The sequence below is a fragment of the Sturnira hondurensis genome, unplaced genomic scaffold (assembly GCF_014824575.4).
Source record: "Sturnira hondurensis isolate 20B ecotype Veracruz unplaced genomic scaffold, ASM1482457v3 Scaffold0009719, whole genome shotgun sequence".
In the NCBI taxonomy this organism is placed as follows: Eukaryota; Metazoa; Chordata; class Mammalia; order Chiroptera; family Phyllostomidae; genus Sturnira; species Sturnira hondurensis.
The window spans coordinates 14,659,206-14,677,401 of record NW_028082350.1 but is presented as its reverse complement, the minus strand read 5'-3'; the positions used below and the strand labels follow the sequence as shown (position 1 = coordinate 14,677,401).

Sequence of the window (18,196 nt, the reverse complement as noted above, 5' to 3'; positions counted from 1 at the left end):
TGTTTAACTCCAGGTACCAAGTGGATGGACGAACTGGCAAGATTTTGAGGTTGGGCAGAAGGAGACAAAATTACGTCTTGGTTTCCGAATAGCTTCAGAGCTACGTGGAAATCTTGTCCACCAGTTAAACTGGACCGGAGCTGAGGTTTATTCTAGCCTAGGCATTTCCCTGCTGCCTCGGGGAAGAGGGTGGACCTGGTCCAGCCCCTTAGCGAGCGGGAACCTGGGGAAGTAGCCCTCGGGGCGGGGCCGCAGGCGGGCGGGGCCGAAGATAGGCGGGTGTCAGAGGGGCGGGGCCGCGGACTGACGGAGACCAGGATAGGCGGGCCGTCACAGGTGGGCGGGGCCCTGGAGGCCTTACTGGGGCCTGGCTTTCCGGTTTCGCCTTCCTCTTCTGCTACTTCCACCAGCGCCGCTGGAGGTAAGACTGGGTCTCTGCGGAGGCCCGAGGGCTTGCGCGCACCTGGGTCTCCGGCGGCACCCCGGCTCTGCGGGGCTCTGCGGGGCCTGGATGGTGCGGGCGCCGAGGCCACTGGCGAGTCCTGCAGGCCCCAGCGCTGAGTCTGCAGGAGGCCGAGGGCATGGGGCACTGGGGCGGGGAGTGTGTCCCAAATTCCTATCAATTCCCCGGGATTCCTAGAGTGTGTTACTCGGGGTGCTCTGACGTGCAGTATCCAAGAGGCAGGTGTTGGTTTATCAGGTGTCCGCTGCATTTCCACTGATTTTCCCAAAATGTACATCCAGTGTATTGAGCAGACAGGCCACAAAGCTGGTCACTAGTCGCCCCAGGTGCCTGGTTCCTGCAGATCAGCGGCCGTGGGAAACCTCGGGACTGGGCGTGTTGCCGGTGCTGTTGGAGTCCTGTAGTGGCCTGGGACTTTCCTGGTGGCCTCGTCCGGGTGGCGTGAGCAGACTTTGTCGGAGGTTATTTGAGGATCCGGGAATAACGTAGCTGACATTTGTGGGCCTATCATAGCCAGTGGTGCTTTCTAAGCAGTACTTGAATTAACTCATTTCTATTAAATAGATCGAAGCCTACAAGATTACATGGATTGCCCAACGTCACCAGAGTACGTGGTGAAGCCAGAATTTGACCCTGGAGGGGTCGGCTCCAGCACCTGCTCTAAAAACGTTACACCGTGGCCTTGAGCAAAGCCGCCCAGTGGAAGCTTCCAGACGATACTAGAAATCTACACAGTGGACTTTGACTAACCTAAAGTAGAAAGTGCAGCCAGAAAAAAAATAGTGTGGGACTGTGGGAGACAAGTTTAAGAGCCTAGGGAGTGTGTTTGGAGTTCATGGATGCCGTATCTTCCCCCAAGAGAAATGAAACATCCACATATGGGCGAGCCAGCAGAGTCTTTATGAAGGAAGAGAGACTGCCTCCTGCACAGTTAAAGGGGATGGAAGTATATATGGGGTGGACAAGCACTTCCCATCTGACAGTTACTGTGGGCGAGCCAACCGTGTTTTTGAAATTCACTGAATATACTTCACACTGCCAGGCATTTAAAAATGGTTAAGACGATGATTTTTAATCACAGTGTTAAAAAACAGATCCCCTCTTGGCCCTGTTAAGCCTGAAAATGTGACACTTGTATCCACTGAGCAGGCTGCCACGCGAGGTTGATTTGGGTGAAACACACAAGAAGGAAACAGAAGAGGAGGCTGAGGCTGAGTTTTCACTCCTCGTGTTTCACTAGGATGGTGACAGAAGGAAGGCAGAGAAGGGGTGACTCCAAGACATTTTACAAGGGCCGGGCAAGACAGGCATGGATACAAAGGAAGACAAAGGAAGGAAGGGAAAAAGTGGTTTGAAGGTGGGAGATAAGCTTAATTTTAGATGCACTGAATTTTACCAGCCACCTGCCTATCTTAGAAGGATCCATCCAAAAGTTCAAATTCTGGCACGAATGCTTGAGAACAATTGGATCCAGAGATGCAGATTTAGAGTCTTCCGCCTGCAAGGTGTGGCTGACACTTAAGGAATGTGAGTTAGCGAGAAGAGAGGGAGTGGGAGAGAAGAACCCACATCCTGAGTTGTCACCGAGAGGGTTTGGACAAAGGACCGCCAGCCACTGGGGTCCAGCAATGCTGGGGTGACCTGGGGAGGCTGTGAAGAGCCAGTGGAGGGGGGCGCTGAACAGAAAGCAAATGGGTCCACATCAGGGAGTGTGAGAGAACAGGAGCAAAAACAAGTAGACACGTGCAGACCACTTACGAGTCTCACGGGAAGAAGGAAAGAATGGGCGCCAATCCAAAGACCAGATTTCTGGAGGCAGGTGACATTTACTTTCGATTAAGTAGAGGGAAGGAAAGTACGACTGGGCGATTTGGCCTTAGAGGGAAATGTATACTTTGTGAATAAGGACGACCTTCCCTAGTTTCTACCCGATGTCTTGGCACGTGCAGTGGGTGCACGGGGAGAGCCCTTCTCTGAGGAACACTGCTGTTCATTTCATTGGCTGTCCAGGAAAACCGAGTCACCCCCGTGACCTTGGTTTTGTTTGGGGTTCTTCTTGGGAAGGAGTTGGTTTGGGTTTTGGTTATTCTACCCTACTCTCTTACTCCATCTCTCCCACAAACTCTGTTCTAGCACTTAAATGCCACATCGGTAAGACAGATGGCACCTCGTATGTACGGTGTAAGTGGTTGGTTATTTACTTGTTGGTCTGTTTGTGAGCCCAGCCAGCTTCCCACCAGGCCATCCTTTCTTGCCAGTCAGTGCGGGTGGCCTCGGGTCCTCATTTCCCGCCTCCGTTTTCCTTCCGACATTACAAGACTGACCTACAGCTCTTGGCCAGACAGATCGAGGCATTTTAACCTCTCTCTCTTTTTCTGGTCCTCCCTCCTATTTTCTTCACTCTCAGGAGTCGACTACATCTCCTACTTCCAAATGATACTTTTAAACTTTTAAAAAATTTCATCTGAAAGGAAAAGAAGATAAACTTTCTTCATGGGCACCTTATTCCAGCCAAAGGCGTTGACTAGACACCAGGCTTTGTGGCCAAGCCGGTGTTCGGGGAACGACATGAATGGTCAAGGGGAGGTGGCGGTGTCGAGGCGTTAGCCGCATATTTCGTGCTGCGGGATCCAGAGGGAACAGTCACCTGCTGCGGGAGAAGCAGGCGTCTTCTCTGTTGGGGCGATTAGCCTGTTGTCCATGCTCGTAGAACCTTCACCGTGAGGGGCCGGTCCCGTTTATAAACCACTTGGTCTTTTTATCCAGGATCATCTACCCGTCAGTGCAGAAGAAAGAGCAAGGAGCGGTTGGACAGGTGAATTTAAGTTTTATTTCCTGTGTGTTATTTGGAAAGTTGAATGAAAAATCTAATAACTTATTTTGAAACATTTTGCTCCTAAAAAGTTTAATGGCAAATGTAAATCACCTAGTGTACAGTGTCATAAATCATAGTGTATCGTATCTAGTCTTAGCTTATGTCGTTTGTTACTGGGCTTCTCTGTTTTCTTGATTTGTAATTGAAGGTAGTTTCTGAAATGGGTGGTTAGAGAAAAAAAACTTCAAAGCTTTTGTCTTATTTTAATCTACTTTATCTATTTATCTACTTTAATCTATTTTATTTTCAATTTTTTAAAGCAGCATTTTATTGTATAAATGCACCATAGCTATTTTACCTACTCACCTACCGATGGACACTTGGGCTGCTCCCAAATTTGGCTATTGTAAATGATGCTGCAATGAACATAGGGGGTGGGTGCACATATTCTTCCAAATTAGTGTTTCGGGTTTCCACAATGGAATATAACTCAGCCATAATAAAGAAGAAAATTTTACCATTTTGACAGCATGGATGGACCTGGAGAGCATTATGCTAAGTGAAATTAGCCAGTCAGAGAAAGACAAGTACCCTGCGATTCCACTTATGTGTGGAATCTAGTGAACAAAGTAAACTAACAAACAAAATAGAGACAGACTCACAAATGGAGAGCAGGCTGACAGCTCTGGGGGTGCAGGAGGGTGTTGGGGGGGGGGGGCAAGGGTAGAGCCAAAAAGAAAGAACTCATGGACACGGACAACAGTGTAGTGATTGCTAGGTGGGGGGTAGCGGGTGGGAGAGAGGGAGCAGGGTATAGGGTGATAAATGGTAATGAAAAAGTACAATAAAAATGAACTACTAAAAATAATTTTAAAAAACAGTATTTTAACTTTGTTTTCTCTGACCAAATAGAAAGTATCTGATTTGGGATTTGAATAAAGAATAGAGGAAGCAGACTAGTTGCCCTTCACTAAAATGAACGGCAACGTGCAGGGTGATAAAGACCAGCTAATGTTTAAAACTTTCACACAATCGGTAGTGATAAGTGAAAAGGTTACTCATTATTTCCACAACTGATCCTTAGGTGCTTCTTGTGCGCTAGAGACAGACTCGTGCCCAGTGTATTGGGAAAATACAAACGGTCCCTTCCAGGCTTAAGAAACAAGGATTTCCTCGTAGACTAATCCAGCAAATCAGTGTTACTCCGTGGTCACGTGTGTGTGTATGTTACAGTGTGTGTCTGCTCGTTATTCAAGGTAGGATCGTGAACAAGAGGAGCTAAAGTTAATCTTCAATAATTAATAACATCTAGTGAGCAGTTTATTAAGAATTTGTCTTTTACACATTAAAAGCATACACTTGTGAAAAGAAGGTGGTTTCCCTGTGTGTAATTATAGCACCTTAATCCTAGTTAGTCAGTCTTAGCATGCCTTAAAAAAATTATTGAAAGACCTTCTCCGTAGATAGGAGAGCATAGCCTCAAAGAGTAGGGGGCCACGCTTTCCAGTGCAAATCTAAGTATTTGGATCTATTGAGCGATTACTTCAAGGTGGGACTGAAACTGATCTTACTGAGAATTTTGCAAAGATATTTCCACAATTAGCGCTTTAAGGTTGTTGTTGCATGCCTTTGAGGAATAACCCTAATACCGCAAATGATCGGCCCGCGGAGCCGTTCCCGGAGAGGCCGGCTGCCCCGAGTGGGCCAGCCTGTGAAGGGGGCGGAGGGCGCCCTCCCTTGAGAGCTGCAGGTCAGAACCAGTCTGGTTCCTCCTTGTTCAATGAGCACCCGTGATCAAGATGGTTTGCGAATGTTTGTATAACTAAAAAGTTAACGTCTGGTGTTTTAATATTTAAGTTTAAATTATTTATGAAAATTGAAAAGATTTGTTGGAGAGCAAAGAATTACCAAACTTCAGAATTTCCTAATGACAAGCTGTACTTCTCATTCACTTAGAACAGCCTTAGGTTTTCCTAGCCAGTTTGTTTTCAAGGAAAAAATGATGGTCTAAAAGTTGGTCCCCTTTCCCAGAAAAACTCTCATTAAGATGAGTAATTTTATGAGTAATTTGGTTTAACATACAGAAGAGTGCCCGCCATACTCCAAGTATTCAGTGAGTGTTATCTGTTGTTATTATTATTATCAACATCATCACAGTTTCATCACATTCCTCCTGTGTTAAAATCAACCATGTTCATGCCAGTTCCCTGACTCCTTTGTCGGATAAGCTATTAACAGTTTTTAATCTTCTACACTAAAGTGGTCAAAGGTATAAGGGGGACAAATGGTAATGAGTCAGTTATTAACTTATTTATACTCTGCCTCTTTCTAAAAAGAGTTGGAGGCAGCCCCCCTCCCCCCCACACACACACAAGCTTGTTAATAAATTGGTAATGACATACCAAAGGAAAAAGATTTTTTAAAGTGGTAATAAGTGAAACTGTTTGCAAGTTATGTCAGTTTCTTAATAATATTTATTAGAGAAAATTGGCACGTGAAGAACAAGTCCGAGTGAAAAACTTGTTGTATGTTTGGAGAGCTTGTCCAAAAATGGGTTTCTTTCCAATTTTCCAGGAACAAATTCTCTAGAGATTAATGCGGTTAATCTTCCCCCACAGGGAGAGAATGGCACTGAAACAGGTCTCCAGCAGCCGGTGCTTTGGGGGGTTCCAGAAAGTGTTTGAACATGACAGGTAACCACTGAGACACGATTAAGTATCTCTTATTCTGCTTCCATCTGTTCGATTCTTTAAGACCATGAAAGGTTATTGTTGCGTGAATAACTGTTTACATGGAAGTATATTTTTATCAAAAAATGATCTAGCCTTGATATTAATGATTTTAATAAAATGTTAGTGATAAAGAGCAAATGAAGGATGTGATACCTTCCGGTGCCTGTGAGCAAACATGTAATTTAAGATCTTTGCTGTCTAGTTTGTATAAAATGTTATACTTTTTTTCTTTTGGAAACAGAAGCAGTTTTTCTTTCAATAACATGAGTGCTACACTGAGGATGTTACATTTTTTAAAAATTTACTCTGGCCAAAGTGACCGTCTCATGCTCAGCGCAGGCTCAGGGTGATTAATATGTATCTCCACTGAGTTGAACCCATTCTTCAAGGGCCGAGGTAAAAGGTTTGTCCAGAGGGGATCCAGCCACGTGTATGAAAAATAGACATTTATAGAATAAGATGCCAGGTATGAGAAACATTGTACACAGGCAGTGACACCTCAGTCCCCATCATGGGAGACACTGGGGACTGCACCCAGTCCTCCCAACTGCCATCAGCTGCCCCGTCGTATTTTCCTGGATCTCATCGATGGTCAGAAAACTCTTCCCTTTCAAAAGTGATTTTAGTTTGGGGAAAAGACAGAAGTCACAGGGTGTCAAATCGGGGCTGTAGGGAGGCTGAGTCACCTGGGTGATTTGATGTTTTGCCAAAAAAAACTGCCTGAGATGTGATGCATGAGCGGGCACAATTGTCATGATGAAGCGGCCACTTACCAGCTGCCCAGAGCTGGGGCCTTCTGAATCATCCGTATAGTTTCCATGGAGGAGTGTTCAAGCTTCACCCAAAATCTGATGCCAGTTCGTTGCTCCACGCACTCAGTCATTTTTTAATGTGACGGTCACACAATACACGTGCTCACTCAACAGCATCTGCCGCCCCCACTGACCAGTACAGTGAATTCCTCACTGTTCACACACCGACCTTCCAGTGCACCCTCTGTGGCTGCCAGGTGACACTGATGTCATATGAACCCTTCTCGTTAAAGGAACAATGGCTGGACTTTTTCCAGATGGACCCCCGCATATTCCTTAAACGTTGGCGGAATCACTTACTTTGGACATTAAATCACTTCCCTTATGTTTCTGTCCTGACTACTGAGGAGCCTTGACTTTATGTGACTGTTAAAATTTCAGTGTTGAACTGAGCTGCAAAATGAAATTCGGGATCTACTTGCCGCCCAGGGCGGAGACCGGGAAGTGCCCTGCGCTCTACTGGCTGTCTGGTGAGTGCCTGCCTGCGCCGCCCGGAGCAGGGCTCCCCCCTCCCTGCCTGGCTCCTTTCACTCCTTGTCCGGACTCCTGAGTGTGCTTTCTGAGCCGAGGGGCAGAGGGGCAGGGGCGTGGCGGAGGGGGGGAGGGGGGGGCACGGGCAGCCTGATGTCCTCCGCTCATGCTCTCAGGCCTCCCCCACTACCTGCGTTTCCCTGCCTTTTTTTTTTTTTCAGTTTCATTTTGTGCTTATTGTACCTAAATTTCCCTGTTAAAACTTCTAGGGAGAGGAAAGCCAAAAGCACCAGGCATGGCTTTCCTCAGGCAGCATCTCCTTAGTGAAAGGGGACAAGTGAAATTCCATGTAATCCAAAAACCGCAGGACTGGGAATCAGAACTAGAAGTCTGTGCGTTTCACACAGCAGTGCTGTATACACATACCACCACCCCACAAAACGCCGTGCTAGCCTACTAACTATAAAGTCACGTCTTTCACAAAAATCATTACCTTTTAAATCAGATCTGTCAGGGTGACACCGGTTAATAAAATTATACAGGCTTCAAGTAACCATGCCATCTGTGTAGTGCATCCTGTGCCCACCACCCAAACCATCTCACTTCTGTTCAGCCAGACCGAGTAATTTAGCCGAGAATGCAAAGTTCTGGACTTGATGGCAGGAGCTCAGCAAAGTTGTTTACCTGGTTTGCACCTGCCCCAGCACTCCTCACAGACGTTGTCCCACCCACATGGGTGGGTGTTAGGTGGAACCCGGATGTTCGTTAGCGATCACCTCCGTACGTGGGGCAGTAACCCTACTAGTAGAAACGTCTTCATTTCCGTGAGTCTGCAGTTCACTCCCTGCCACCGTGATTGAGAAATGTGTGTTATAACTAGAAAAAATTTTTCCCTCTAGTCTCTAAGCAGATTACATTTCTCAAGCTCAAGGCACTGTGTTCCAGACACAATTCAGAACTCTCTACACATTATCACAATTTTTGTTGCTGTGAACTACCTGTGCATAAAAGTATTAACTTGTGCTACGATGACCAAGCACATTTATTTATACTGTGGAGAAAATACTGTTATTCACAGTATTTTCTCACTGTGAATATTTAGGTTTTGAGGTAGGAATAGTAACATGTTTAATTGGCAGGTTGATAACACTGCCCTCCATGGGGTTCTTGGCCCCGTGGTTTAGGTGCCGTGCGGGAATTCTGCAGCTTGGGAAAGTCTCAGCTCCCAGGCACATCTGGTCCCAAGGATGTCAGTAATTGAGACTTCAGTGAGTGACTTCGAAGCACAGGTCTAGGAGTGTTTCACCTAAGACAGATCTTGGACTGACTCTGTAATAAACTGGATGAAAAGGAGAACCTTAATGTCTTTAGGATTATTTCTTTAAAAAAAAGTTTTTTGATACTACCAAGTGAGATGGTTTCCTGAGCTAATATTTTTGATCTTCAGGTTTAACGTGCACAGAACAGAATTTTATATCAAAATCCGGCTTCCATCAGGCCGCCTCAGAACATGGTCTTGTGGTCGTCGCTCCGGACACCAGCCCTCGTAAGTGTCCTCCCCCCAGCATGCTTTAGGAGTGGCGTGAGTCTGGGAGACCCAGTAATTGGGTGGACTGTGCAGACACTGGGGCATTCTTTTCTGAATGACCCCACGACTCCCGAGCAGCAGGCTGTACGTGTTCCCTCCGACCGGTAAGCTGTCTTGTCACAAGATGATTGTGTTTCCTCAGCTGTTAGTCAAATAACCATACAGTTTAAAAGGCAGCAGCTCTGCTGTAAAAGATTAGAACGTTTACATTAGAGAACGTTAAAGTTTGGGCAGCTTTAACCCATCAGATAGTTAAAACTTGTTTTGTACTGTAGAAATCTCAGGAAATGAAATTTACATGCCAGCTAAAACTCTCTAGGAATAAACTTTTAAAATATGATGATTTGGTTTTAAAAATGATGAAATCTGCTTAAGATCATACATGACCACTTCAGTAAATGGCCAAACGTCATGTTCCCGGAGGGGGAGGCTGAATGTCATAAAGAGGTGGCTTCCCCCAAATTGCCCTGCCTATTCCTGTAATCTATTCGACATTGCCATGGCTGGCTTTTCAACTACATCCAAGATATAAAATTAAGCCTAAAGGATTAAAAAGGAATACAAGAAAACCCCAGTGAGGGATGGGCAAGGATGGGGAACACGGCGGAACGATTCCAGAGTCCACAAGGAGCCCCTTCCTGTTCACGATGGTGACTTGAGCAGAAGCATTTTGTCTCCTGTTCTGCCTAAGACCACGGTGGTAAACGAGATTATGGGTGTGTCATCAGAAGGCATCTGGGGGATTATGGGGGGCTCATCAGAAGGCATCTGGGTGAATTTCCGAAAGATAAAAAGAGGAAAGAAGCCCTCTGCCAGGTGAGACGGGGCGAGGAAGTGCAGGTTCCGAACACACTGGCGGGAACGGCATGAGCCGGCCAGGCCTGGCCTTGGTGGTGAGCGCCCGGCGGAAGGGCCTTCTCGCACTTCCTTGGCTAGAACGCCGGCCCCAGTCGGGGGCCAGGAAGTACGTGCCCCAAAAGGCAGAGAAGAGAGCGCACAATATTTGGGGAACAGCTTTAACGCAGAGGAACTTTCCGATTCATTTAAAAGTCTGTAATGAAACGGGCCACGACTGCAGAGTGGGAGAAAGCACAAGGTCATTCCTTCGTGTTCACAGGCGGCTGCAATATTAAAGGAGAAGACGACAGCTGGGACTTCGGCACTGGGGCGGGGTTTTACGTGGACGCCACCGAAGAGCCTTGGACAACGAACTACAGGATGTACTCCTATGTGACGCAGGAGGTGACTCTGCTTGTGTTGGGATTATTCACGGGGGGCTGCCAGAACCTTGGTTTGGGGCAAGAAGTCCTTTCTAGCCCTGAGAATTTTTTCCTTAAGATTGATTATTTATTTATTTATTTATTTATTTATTTATTTATGTAGCGGGTGGGGAGAGAGGAAGAGAGGGAAAGAAACATCAATGTATGGTTGCCCCTCACACGCCCCCTCCTGGGAATCGGCCTGCAAGCCAGGCATGGGGCCTGACTGGGAATCAAACCAGGGACCCTCTGCTTTGCAGTCCAGTGCTCAATCCACTGAGCCACACCCGTCCGGGCCAGCCCTGAGAATTTTTAATTAAAATATGGTACAAATGTATTCATTAGTGAAAATTCCAGAGTTTACTACTACTGTCATTCTATTTACTGCCATTTAAATTAACACTAAATACATTTTTTTTTTAAATCTTCAGTTCATGCGATTGTAAGACTGTGATTTAGAAGTATCGATCATGGTATTATTTTACATAACTGAAAAAGTCTAACTTTCTCTCATCTCTTTTGTCACACTTACATTTTTTTTAGCTCCCCCAACTCGTCAATGCCAACTTTCCAGTGGACCCCCAAAGGACGTCCATTTTTGGCCACTCCATGGGAGGCCACGGGGCCTTGATCTGTGCCTTGAAGAACCCTGGGAAATACAGAGTAAGGTCTAGGGGCAGCTCTCTCTCCTGGGTAATATAGTATTGGGCCCTTTTAAAGACTGAAATTACGATTTATTCTGGTATTGAGACTAATCTTGTCTAGAAGTTTTAAGAATTTCCCAAGGCTGTCAGGGAGGGAGGAGTATTGAGTCTGACCACACAACGTGTGCTACAGAGTCGGGAGCGTAAGCGATCAGTCCCAGCAGCTTCTTGTCAGTTTTCTCGTTCGTCAGGGTTTGTTTATTTTATTACTTTTTAAAGAAAGGTTTTATTTGTCTTTTAGGGGGGCGGAGAGAGGGAGAAAAACTTTCATGTTCAAGAGAGACATGAATCACTTAATGCTCACAGAACCCCCAGCTGGGACCCAACTGAAACCCAGGCGCGTGCCCTGACCGGGAGTCGAACTGGCGACCATTCCGTTTATGGAATGACCAGCCCACTGAGCCACACCAGTCGGGGCTACTCCACATATTTAAAAAATTGCATCTTACATGTCATTACTTCAATTCAAACTATAGTTTTCTAGGCATTTTTTTCCTAAAGGTTATTCTTGAGTGATATTATTGTGGCAGTATCTATCATGGCCTTGTATTTTTACCAGGAATATCTTTGACTTTGGTTTTCTGAGGGAGAAGATACTCATGATTTATAAAAGTTTAAGAATTCTCTGTTTTTCATGCCTCTGATGAAAATTGGAGTGCAGCTTGATTGAAAAACATCCTCTCAGCCTTCCTGTTCATTTACTGGAAGCTCTGCTTCCCTGTTGCTTGTTTCAGTGAGCTGGTGGGCATCGCCCCAGATGGGGAGTCCACCCGCACAGCGCAGCACACACGGGGCAGAACGGGGGTGCCGGGGCAGAACAGGGGTGCCGGGGCAGAACAGGGGTGCCGGGGCAGAACGGGGGTGCCGGGGCAGAATGGGGGTGCCGGGGCAGAACGGGGGTGCCGGGGCAGAACAGGGGTGCCGGGGCAGCGGTCCACCGTCCTCTGGGCGCTGCTGCCTCCCGACTCGCAAGGCCAAAGACCTCGAGACCCGTCTAACCCATTGTCCTCGCTTAGGAAGGACTTGGCAATCGTCTGAGGGGCGCGCCTGAGAAATGAGAATGTTTCTCGTAGTGTTTTTTCTGTGGCAGCAGACATTTTCCATTTGATAAGCTTTATTATAAAGTTGAATTAATCAATGGCATGAAGGTGGGTTTTGAAAATAAGAGCTTTATTGTGTGTGTGTGTGTGTGTCAAAGGCAATCAAATTTATTGTGTGTAAGGGAGAAAGTCCAATTTCATTGAATTTTTGTCCTTTAAAAAAGCTAGTAGACAAAATGAATGTAACATGGAGAAGCACGCCGAAGCGGAGTGATTCCATCTCTGGACTTCACTTTTTTATCACGCTGTGAAGCTGGCCCAGCAACACGGCACAGAACACAGAACTGTATTGTGTTAAAAATTCTGCCACATTTAGGGGCATTGCTCAGTGCTTTCTTGGCACCGTTCAAGAGAAATAATGTCTCAGCTCTAACGGCATGTCTCGGATTTAAAAAAGTAGAAACTGAATGTGAAATTCCATCCACTCCTTTTTAATAAAGTGTAACGTATCACTTTGCATTATTTTAGCGCCTTCCGTTTTATTAGCTCTCGCAACAGAACACACCAGAGATGCGCCATGGGAAGGTCTACAATTTCAGCTCATGATACAGCAAAAGGGAGATTATTCGCAGTGGTTTTCAGGGCAGGTCAGAGTTTATAAGCAAGTTGCAAATATCTGTTCATATTTGATGTAGCAGCATATAACCTTTTAATTTTTTGTCTGTTTGTTTGATTCCTAAAGTCTGTGTCGGCATTTTCTCCAATTTGCAATCCAGTGCTTTGTCCTTGGGGCACAAAGGCCTTCAGTGGGTATTTGGGAGCCGATCAAAGTAAGTGGAAGGTAGGTGCTGGGCGGCTGTCTCCACGTTCATGCGAAGTTTTCAGATGGATTCCCAAGCTGTACATACAGGCATTATTTCTAACCCACTCGAGTGAAGGGTCCAGGATTAAAACTAACCAGCAAAAGCATAAATACAGAACAATAACAAAACACCTACTTCCCAATTGTCTGAATATGGCGATATTCTGAGGCTACATTTTTTTCCTGCTAATGGTCAATTTATGTTACCTCTAAATTAACATTACTTCTATATTAGCATTCCCCAAAATATCACATATTACTACTAAATTTAGATTTGCCTCATATGAACTGTAGCTCAATTATGTACAATAGGAACCATGAGATCTGGCTTTTTAATTATTTTGTGTATCTTTTTCAAAATCCATCATCTCTCAGATTTGAATTTTAAATTCCAGATTTAAAAGCCTTTAAAAATGGGCGCTGTGTAATGTGCATTTATGAGAATATTTCCCAAAGGCGAGATTACTTTTCGAGCAAGTCACAGAGGCTTCAAAATGAAAATAAAAATGGCTCTTTCTCCTGAGACTTTACTCCCGAATAGAAATGGGCTGTTTGCAAACTCCACCAAGAGTTTGAGTATTTTACAAATGAACTCGTCATCCTGTGCCTGTTAACAAGTAGATAAAATTGTAACTAGTAGCCACTTCTCAAAAGATCATAAATTTGAGGGGTTGTTGGTGTGACTCAGGCTAATACAATCAGGTCCTCCCGCAAATTCAGGAAGGCCTTCCGTGCTGCGAACAGAGGGCAGTGGGGCTGACTGTGTTTGTGCCTGGAGTTAGAGCTACACACAGAGACCGGAAAATAGACTATTTGAAATAGAGAACATTTGGGAATAGATGAAGATTAAGGAACTTGAAGGAATAGTCAGTCCTTAAAAGTTTAAAAGAAAAAAGGCCACACACTCTTGAGAAACAGGATTCTTACCACCGGCCTCGAACCGCGTGAAAGGAAGGGAGAGGCTGCCACTGGGAAAGAGGTGTGAGCACCTTGTAAATACGACCCTGGCCAGCCAGAGTGTAAGCCACTGACAAGCATGTTTCCAGTTTCATCAGCCTCCGAGTTTAAATGACTTCACATTCCCATCTGGTTCTACCCTAGTACATTCTGAAGAGTATGTTTCTGAGCACTTGCAGATTCATTTGCAACGTTTCCCTTTTTTAGGCTTATGACGCTACCCATCTTGTGAAGTCCTACCCAGGGTCTCAGCTGGACATCCTGATTGATCAAGGAAAAGATGACCAGTTTCTCTCCGACGGGCAGCTGCTGCCCGATAACTTCATAGCTGCCTGTACAGAAAAGAAGATCCCTGTCGTGTTTCGATTGCAAGAGGCAAGTACTAGGAAACCTTAGCTTCTTCTGAAAAAGAATCACAAAGCACGATCCCGAGTACTTTGTACATTTTCCTTTAGAATTTGAAATGCCACCTCTAGTAAGATAGTTTTTAATTTATAGTAAGACACTTAAAATAAAGGCCTTTCTATTATGTTAGTGATATCTAAGACCAAATTCCATAGGCATACAAAAGCTTTTGCTGGGGAAACGTGTTCAGTTTTCTGACCCACTGCAGAAGGAGTGAATACGAAGAAGCTTAGTACTTGAATGGTACTTAATCAGCATGCAGCTGTCTCAGCAGAATGGCGAGGGCAAGTGTCCGCCTGGCGTGATGTGCGCACCTCAGCCTCCGAAGCTGTGCACTGTCTGTCTCACACACGTACGCTTTACATCGTCTCAATTACATACTGATCTGTTCCTTGTGCTACTTGGTATTTCTAGCTGTTTCAGAATGATTAATGAATTTCAAATGCTTTGGACTTCTGGCCAAGATGGAGGTGTAGGTGGACACACACTGTGCCTCTTCGCACAACCAAGAGTAAGGACAACAACAATTTAAAAACAACCAGAACTGCCAGAAAACTGAACTGTATGGAAGTCCGACAACCAAGGAGTAAAGAAGACACACTCACCCGGACCAGCAGTGGGGGCGGAGATAGGTGGAGAGGACTCGCTGCAAGGTGATGGCTGGAGGACCAGGGGTCCCACATTTGTGTGCAAATAAACCGGGAGGAACAACTGGGGAGCAAGACAGACCCACAACCCAGGGTCCCGGCAGGGAAATTAAGCCTCAAACTTCTGACTGAAAACACCTGTGGGGGTTGAGGCACTGGGAGAAACTCCCAGCCTCACAGGAGAGTCCATTGGAGAGACTCACAGGGTCCTAGAACGTACACAAGCCCACCCACCTACGAACCAGCACCAGAAGGGTTCAGTTTGCTTGTGGGAAGTGGGAGAAGTGACCGAAATCCGGCGGAGAGTGGAGCAAGCGGCACTGTTCCCTCTTGGACCCCTCCCCACAGACAGCACCGCAACACAGGCACGTGGGTTGCCCCACCCTGGTGAATACGTAGGGCTCCGCCCCTACTATAACAGGTGTGCCAAGACAAAAAGAAAAAATGGCCCAAATGAAAGGACAGATCAAAACTCTAGAAAAACTACAACTAAGTGATAAAGAGACAGCCAACCTATCAGATGCACAATTCAAAACACTGGTCATCAGGAAACTCACAGAATTGGCTGACTGTGGTCACAAAGTAGAGGAAAAAGTGAAGGCTGTACAAAGTGAAATGAAGGGAAATGTACAGGGAACCGACAGTGATGCAAAGGAAACCAGGACTCCAATCAACAGTTTGGAGTAGAAGGAAGAAATAAACATTCAACCAGAATAGAATGAAGCAGCAAAAATTCAAAAAAAAAAAATGAAAGGCTTAGGAACCTTCAGGACAACTTTAAACATTCCAACATCTGAATCATATGAATGCCAGAAGGAGAAGAGGAAGAGCAAGAAATGGAAAGCTTATTTGAAAACATAATGAAGGAGAACTTCCCCAATCTGGCAAAGGAAATAGACTTCCAGGAAATCCAGGAAGCTCAGAGTCCTAAAGAAGTTGGACTCAAGGAGGAACACACCAAGGCACATCATAATTACATTGGCTAAGATTAAAGATAGGAGAGAATCCTAAAAGCAGGAAGATAAAAGGAGAGAGTTACCTACAAAGGAGTTCCCATTAGACTATCAGCTGATTTCTTGAAAGAAACCTTGCAGGCAAGAAGGGCTGGAAAGAAGTATTTGAAGTCATGAAAGACAAGGACCTACATCCAAGATGACTATCCAGCAAAGCTATCATTTAGAATGGAAGGGCAGATAAAGTGCTTCCCAGATAAGGTCTAGTTAAAGGAGTTCATCAATACCAAGCCTTTATATGAAATGTTAAAGGCACTTATCTAAGAAAAAGAAGATAAAAAACTATGAACAGTAAAGTTACAACAAAGTACTATCAACAGCTGAACCTAAAAAACAAAAATGAACCAATCAAACAATAAAACAGGAACAGAATCACCGAAATGGAGATCACATGGAGGGTTATCAGCGGGGAGAGGAATAGAGGGGGAAAGGTACAGGGAATAAGAAGCATAAATGGTAGGTACAAAATAGACAGGGGGAGGTTAAGAACAGTATAGGAAATGGGGAAGACAAAGAACTTATGTACAACCCATGGACATGAACTAAGGGGGGGAATGTAGGTTGGGGGATGGTGTGAGGGGTGGAGGGGAATAAAGGGGGGAAATGGAACAACTGTAATAGCATAATAACCAATGAAATATATTTTTAAAAAAACAAATACTTTGCAAATTTTCCTTGTCTACAATACCCTTGACTATTTACTCATCACTCACCTGCCTGACACGTCACATTTTCTCTCTTCTTCCTGGTACTTTTCAAGAGCTTATTAACTTTTTACCCAGTTCAATTTGCTGCTAAAGGATGTCAGAGTTTAATGAATCACTTCCTTTCCCTTAAATAGTGATGTGACGTGCTTTTACTGTGTAGGTGAATTTCTTAATATGATTTATGATAACTGTTTGACTTACCAAACAATAGATCATTTATGTATTTTCATGTTCATTCTCTATATTGGTGTATGCTCATTTGGTATTTTAACATTACCTCTCTTATTAGTGTTTGTGCACGTCTTTTGTGAGCTGAAACTTCGTATCCATGTTTCTAAGCTCTAGAAATTCCGATTCTCTTAGTCCTTGCTGGTATGATCATATGTTCACTTTATATTTAATTATGTCATTTCCTCTTTGCACGTAAATGGCAGCGTCTGGAAACAAGGCTTTGCAGTGTTTATTTTTGTCTTTTGCTGTTCTTTTAATGTTCAGCGAAAATGTTAAATTGCCGTATAAGCTTGGAGTATAAACCTTCCTCATATTGTAATGTTTTGACTGAAGCGCGTTGAGGGACATGAAGGATACATTTAATGTTACCATCTCTGCTTCGTCTTCCAGGGCTATGATCACAGCTACTACTTCATTGCAACCTTTATTGCCGATCACATCAGACATCACGCAAAATACCTGAATGCTTGAAAAACATCCGATAAGAGACTATCTGGGGGATTATAAAAATTGTAATAAAGAGAATTGCAGGGGTAAAAGATTTCAAAACATTGTATTTCATAATGCTAAAAACGCTTCGTTCGGTAGTTAAATCACCTTCTGAATAAAGGTATGAAACCTGCTTCTGACTTAGAGTTATTTGACCCCAGTGCTCACACAGGCGATCTTCAGCACTTTCCAGCTCTCTGGGGGTCACTTGGCAGTCATCACGGTTGTGAGCCGGATCACAGAACGTGACTATAAGCCCCCTCAAATCACAGGACGCTAGCTCTGGATGGAGAAGAGGATTTAAAGGTAATTGAGCGAAGCCTCCCCTTTCCAGACCTGAAGCCCCCGAAGGCGCACACTGTCTTCACTGTGTCCACTGGTGGGTGTCTAGTGCCTGGCAGCTAGTAGGCATTTCGTAATTGTTAGCTCTGAATCGGAAAGCAGGCTCAGAAATCTTAAGTGACTTCCTCATCACCACACAGTTCTTCCCGGGGCAACTAAGGTTTCCCAAACCTGGTCCAGTGATCCTTCTTAACCTTTGAGACAAACAGTCAGGGACAATGGTTTTGGATGTCTCCCAAAAGACAACAATGAAGTAATACGATGCATCTGAAAACAGCTGGTGAGGAAACTTGTAAGTTTCATGTGTGTTGCTGTAAACATAGATTTTTCCCCTTAGTTATTAACATGTAGAGATTTAGCTTGTTGAGCTAACGAAGAAAAGTAACCGGCTCTCTGTAATACCAAATTATGTTCCTTTAAGGACTTAATGGACACACCTGAAACAGGACAGATGAAGTCTGGTTGCTTTAAAAGAAATATTTTCCTGTCAAACTGCAAAAAGTGTACAAATTTTAAACATTCAAAGGAAGAAGACATCGGGTTCTTAAAGGTGTAACACTAGCACTATTTAGGTGTAACTTCGATTGTTTTTAAAGATCAGTGCTACTTACGTATCAGCAGTCAAAGCAGAGCCCTTAAGCTACACAAATGGTTCCAGT

General features: G+C 44.8%; 1 protein-coding gene across 2 annotated transcripts; it reads left to right on the top strand.

The window, feature by feature from the left end:
- Nucleotides 1-367: 367 nt before the first annotated feature.
- On the top strand, nt 368-17,328 carry ESD (esterase D). 2 transcript variants are annotated; one of them, XM_037057627.1, is made up of 10 exons: nt 368-421; nt 3,230-3,278; nt 5,897-5,971; nt 7,204-7,292; nt 8,741-8,839; nt 9,999-10,123; nt 10,684-10,803; nt 12,627-12,725; nt 13,911-14,078; nt 17,097-17,328. In XM_037057627.1, the coding sequence occupies exons 3-10, from the start codon at nt 5,904-5,906 to the stop codon at nt 17,175-17,177; spliced, it is 849 nt and encodes a 282-aa protein (XP_036913522.1). In that variant the 5' UTR covers nt 368-421; nt 3,230-3,278; nt 5,897-5,903; the 3' UTR covers nt 17,178-17,328. The 2 variants fall into 2 exon arrangements, with proteins under 2 accessions (XP_036913522.1, XP_036913523.1); XM_037057628.1 differs by lacking the exon at nt 3,230-3,278 and having other exon boundaries at nt 398-421.
- The last annotated feature ends 868 nt before the right edge of the window (nt 17,329-18,196 follow it).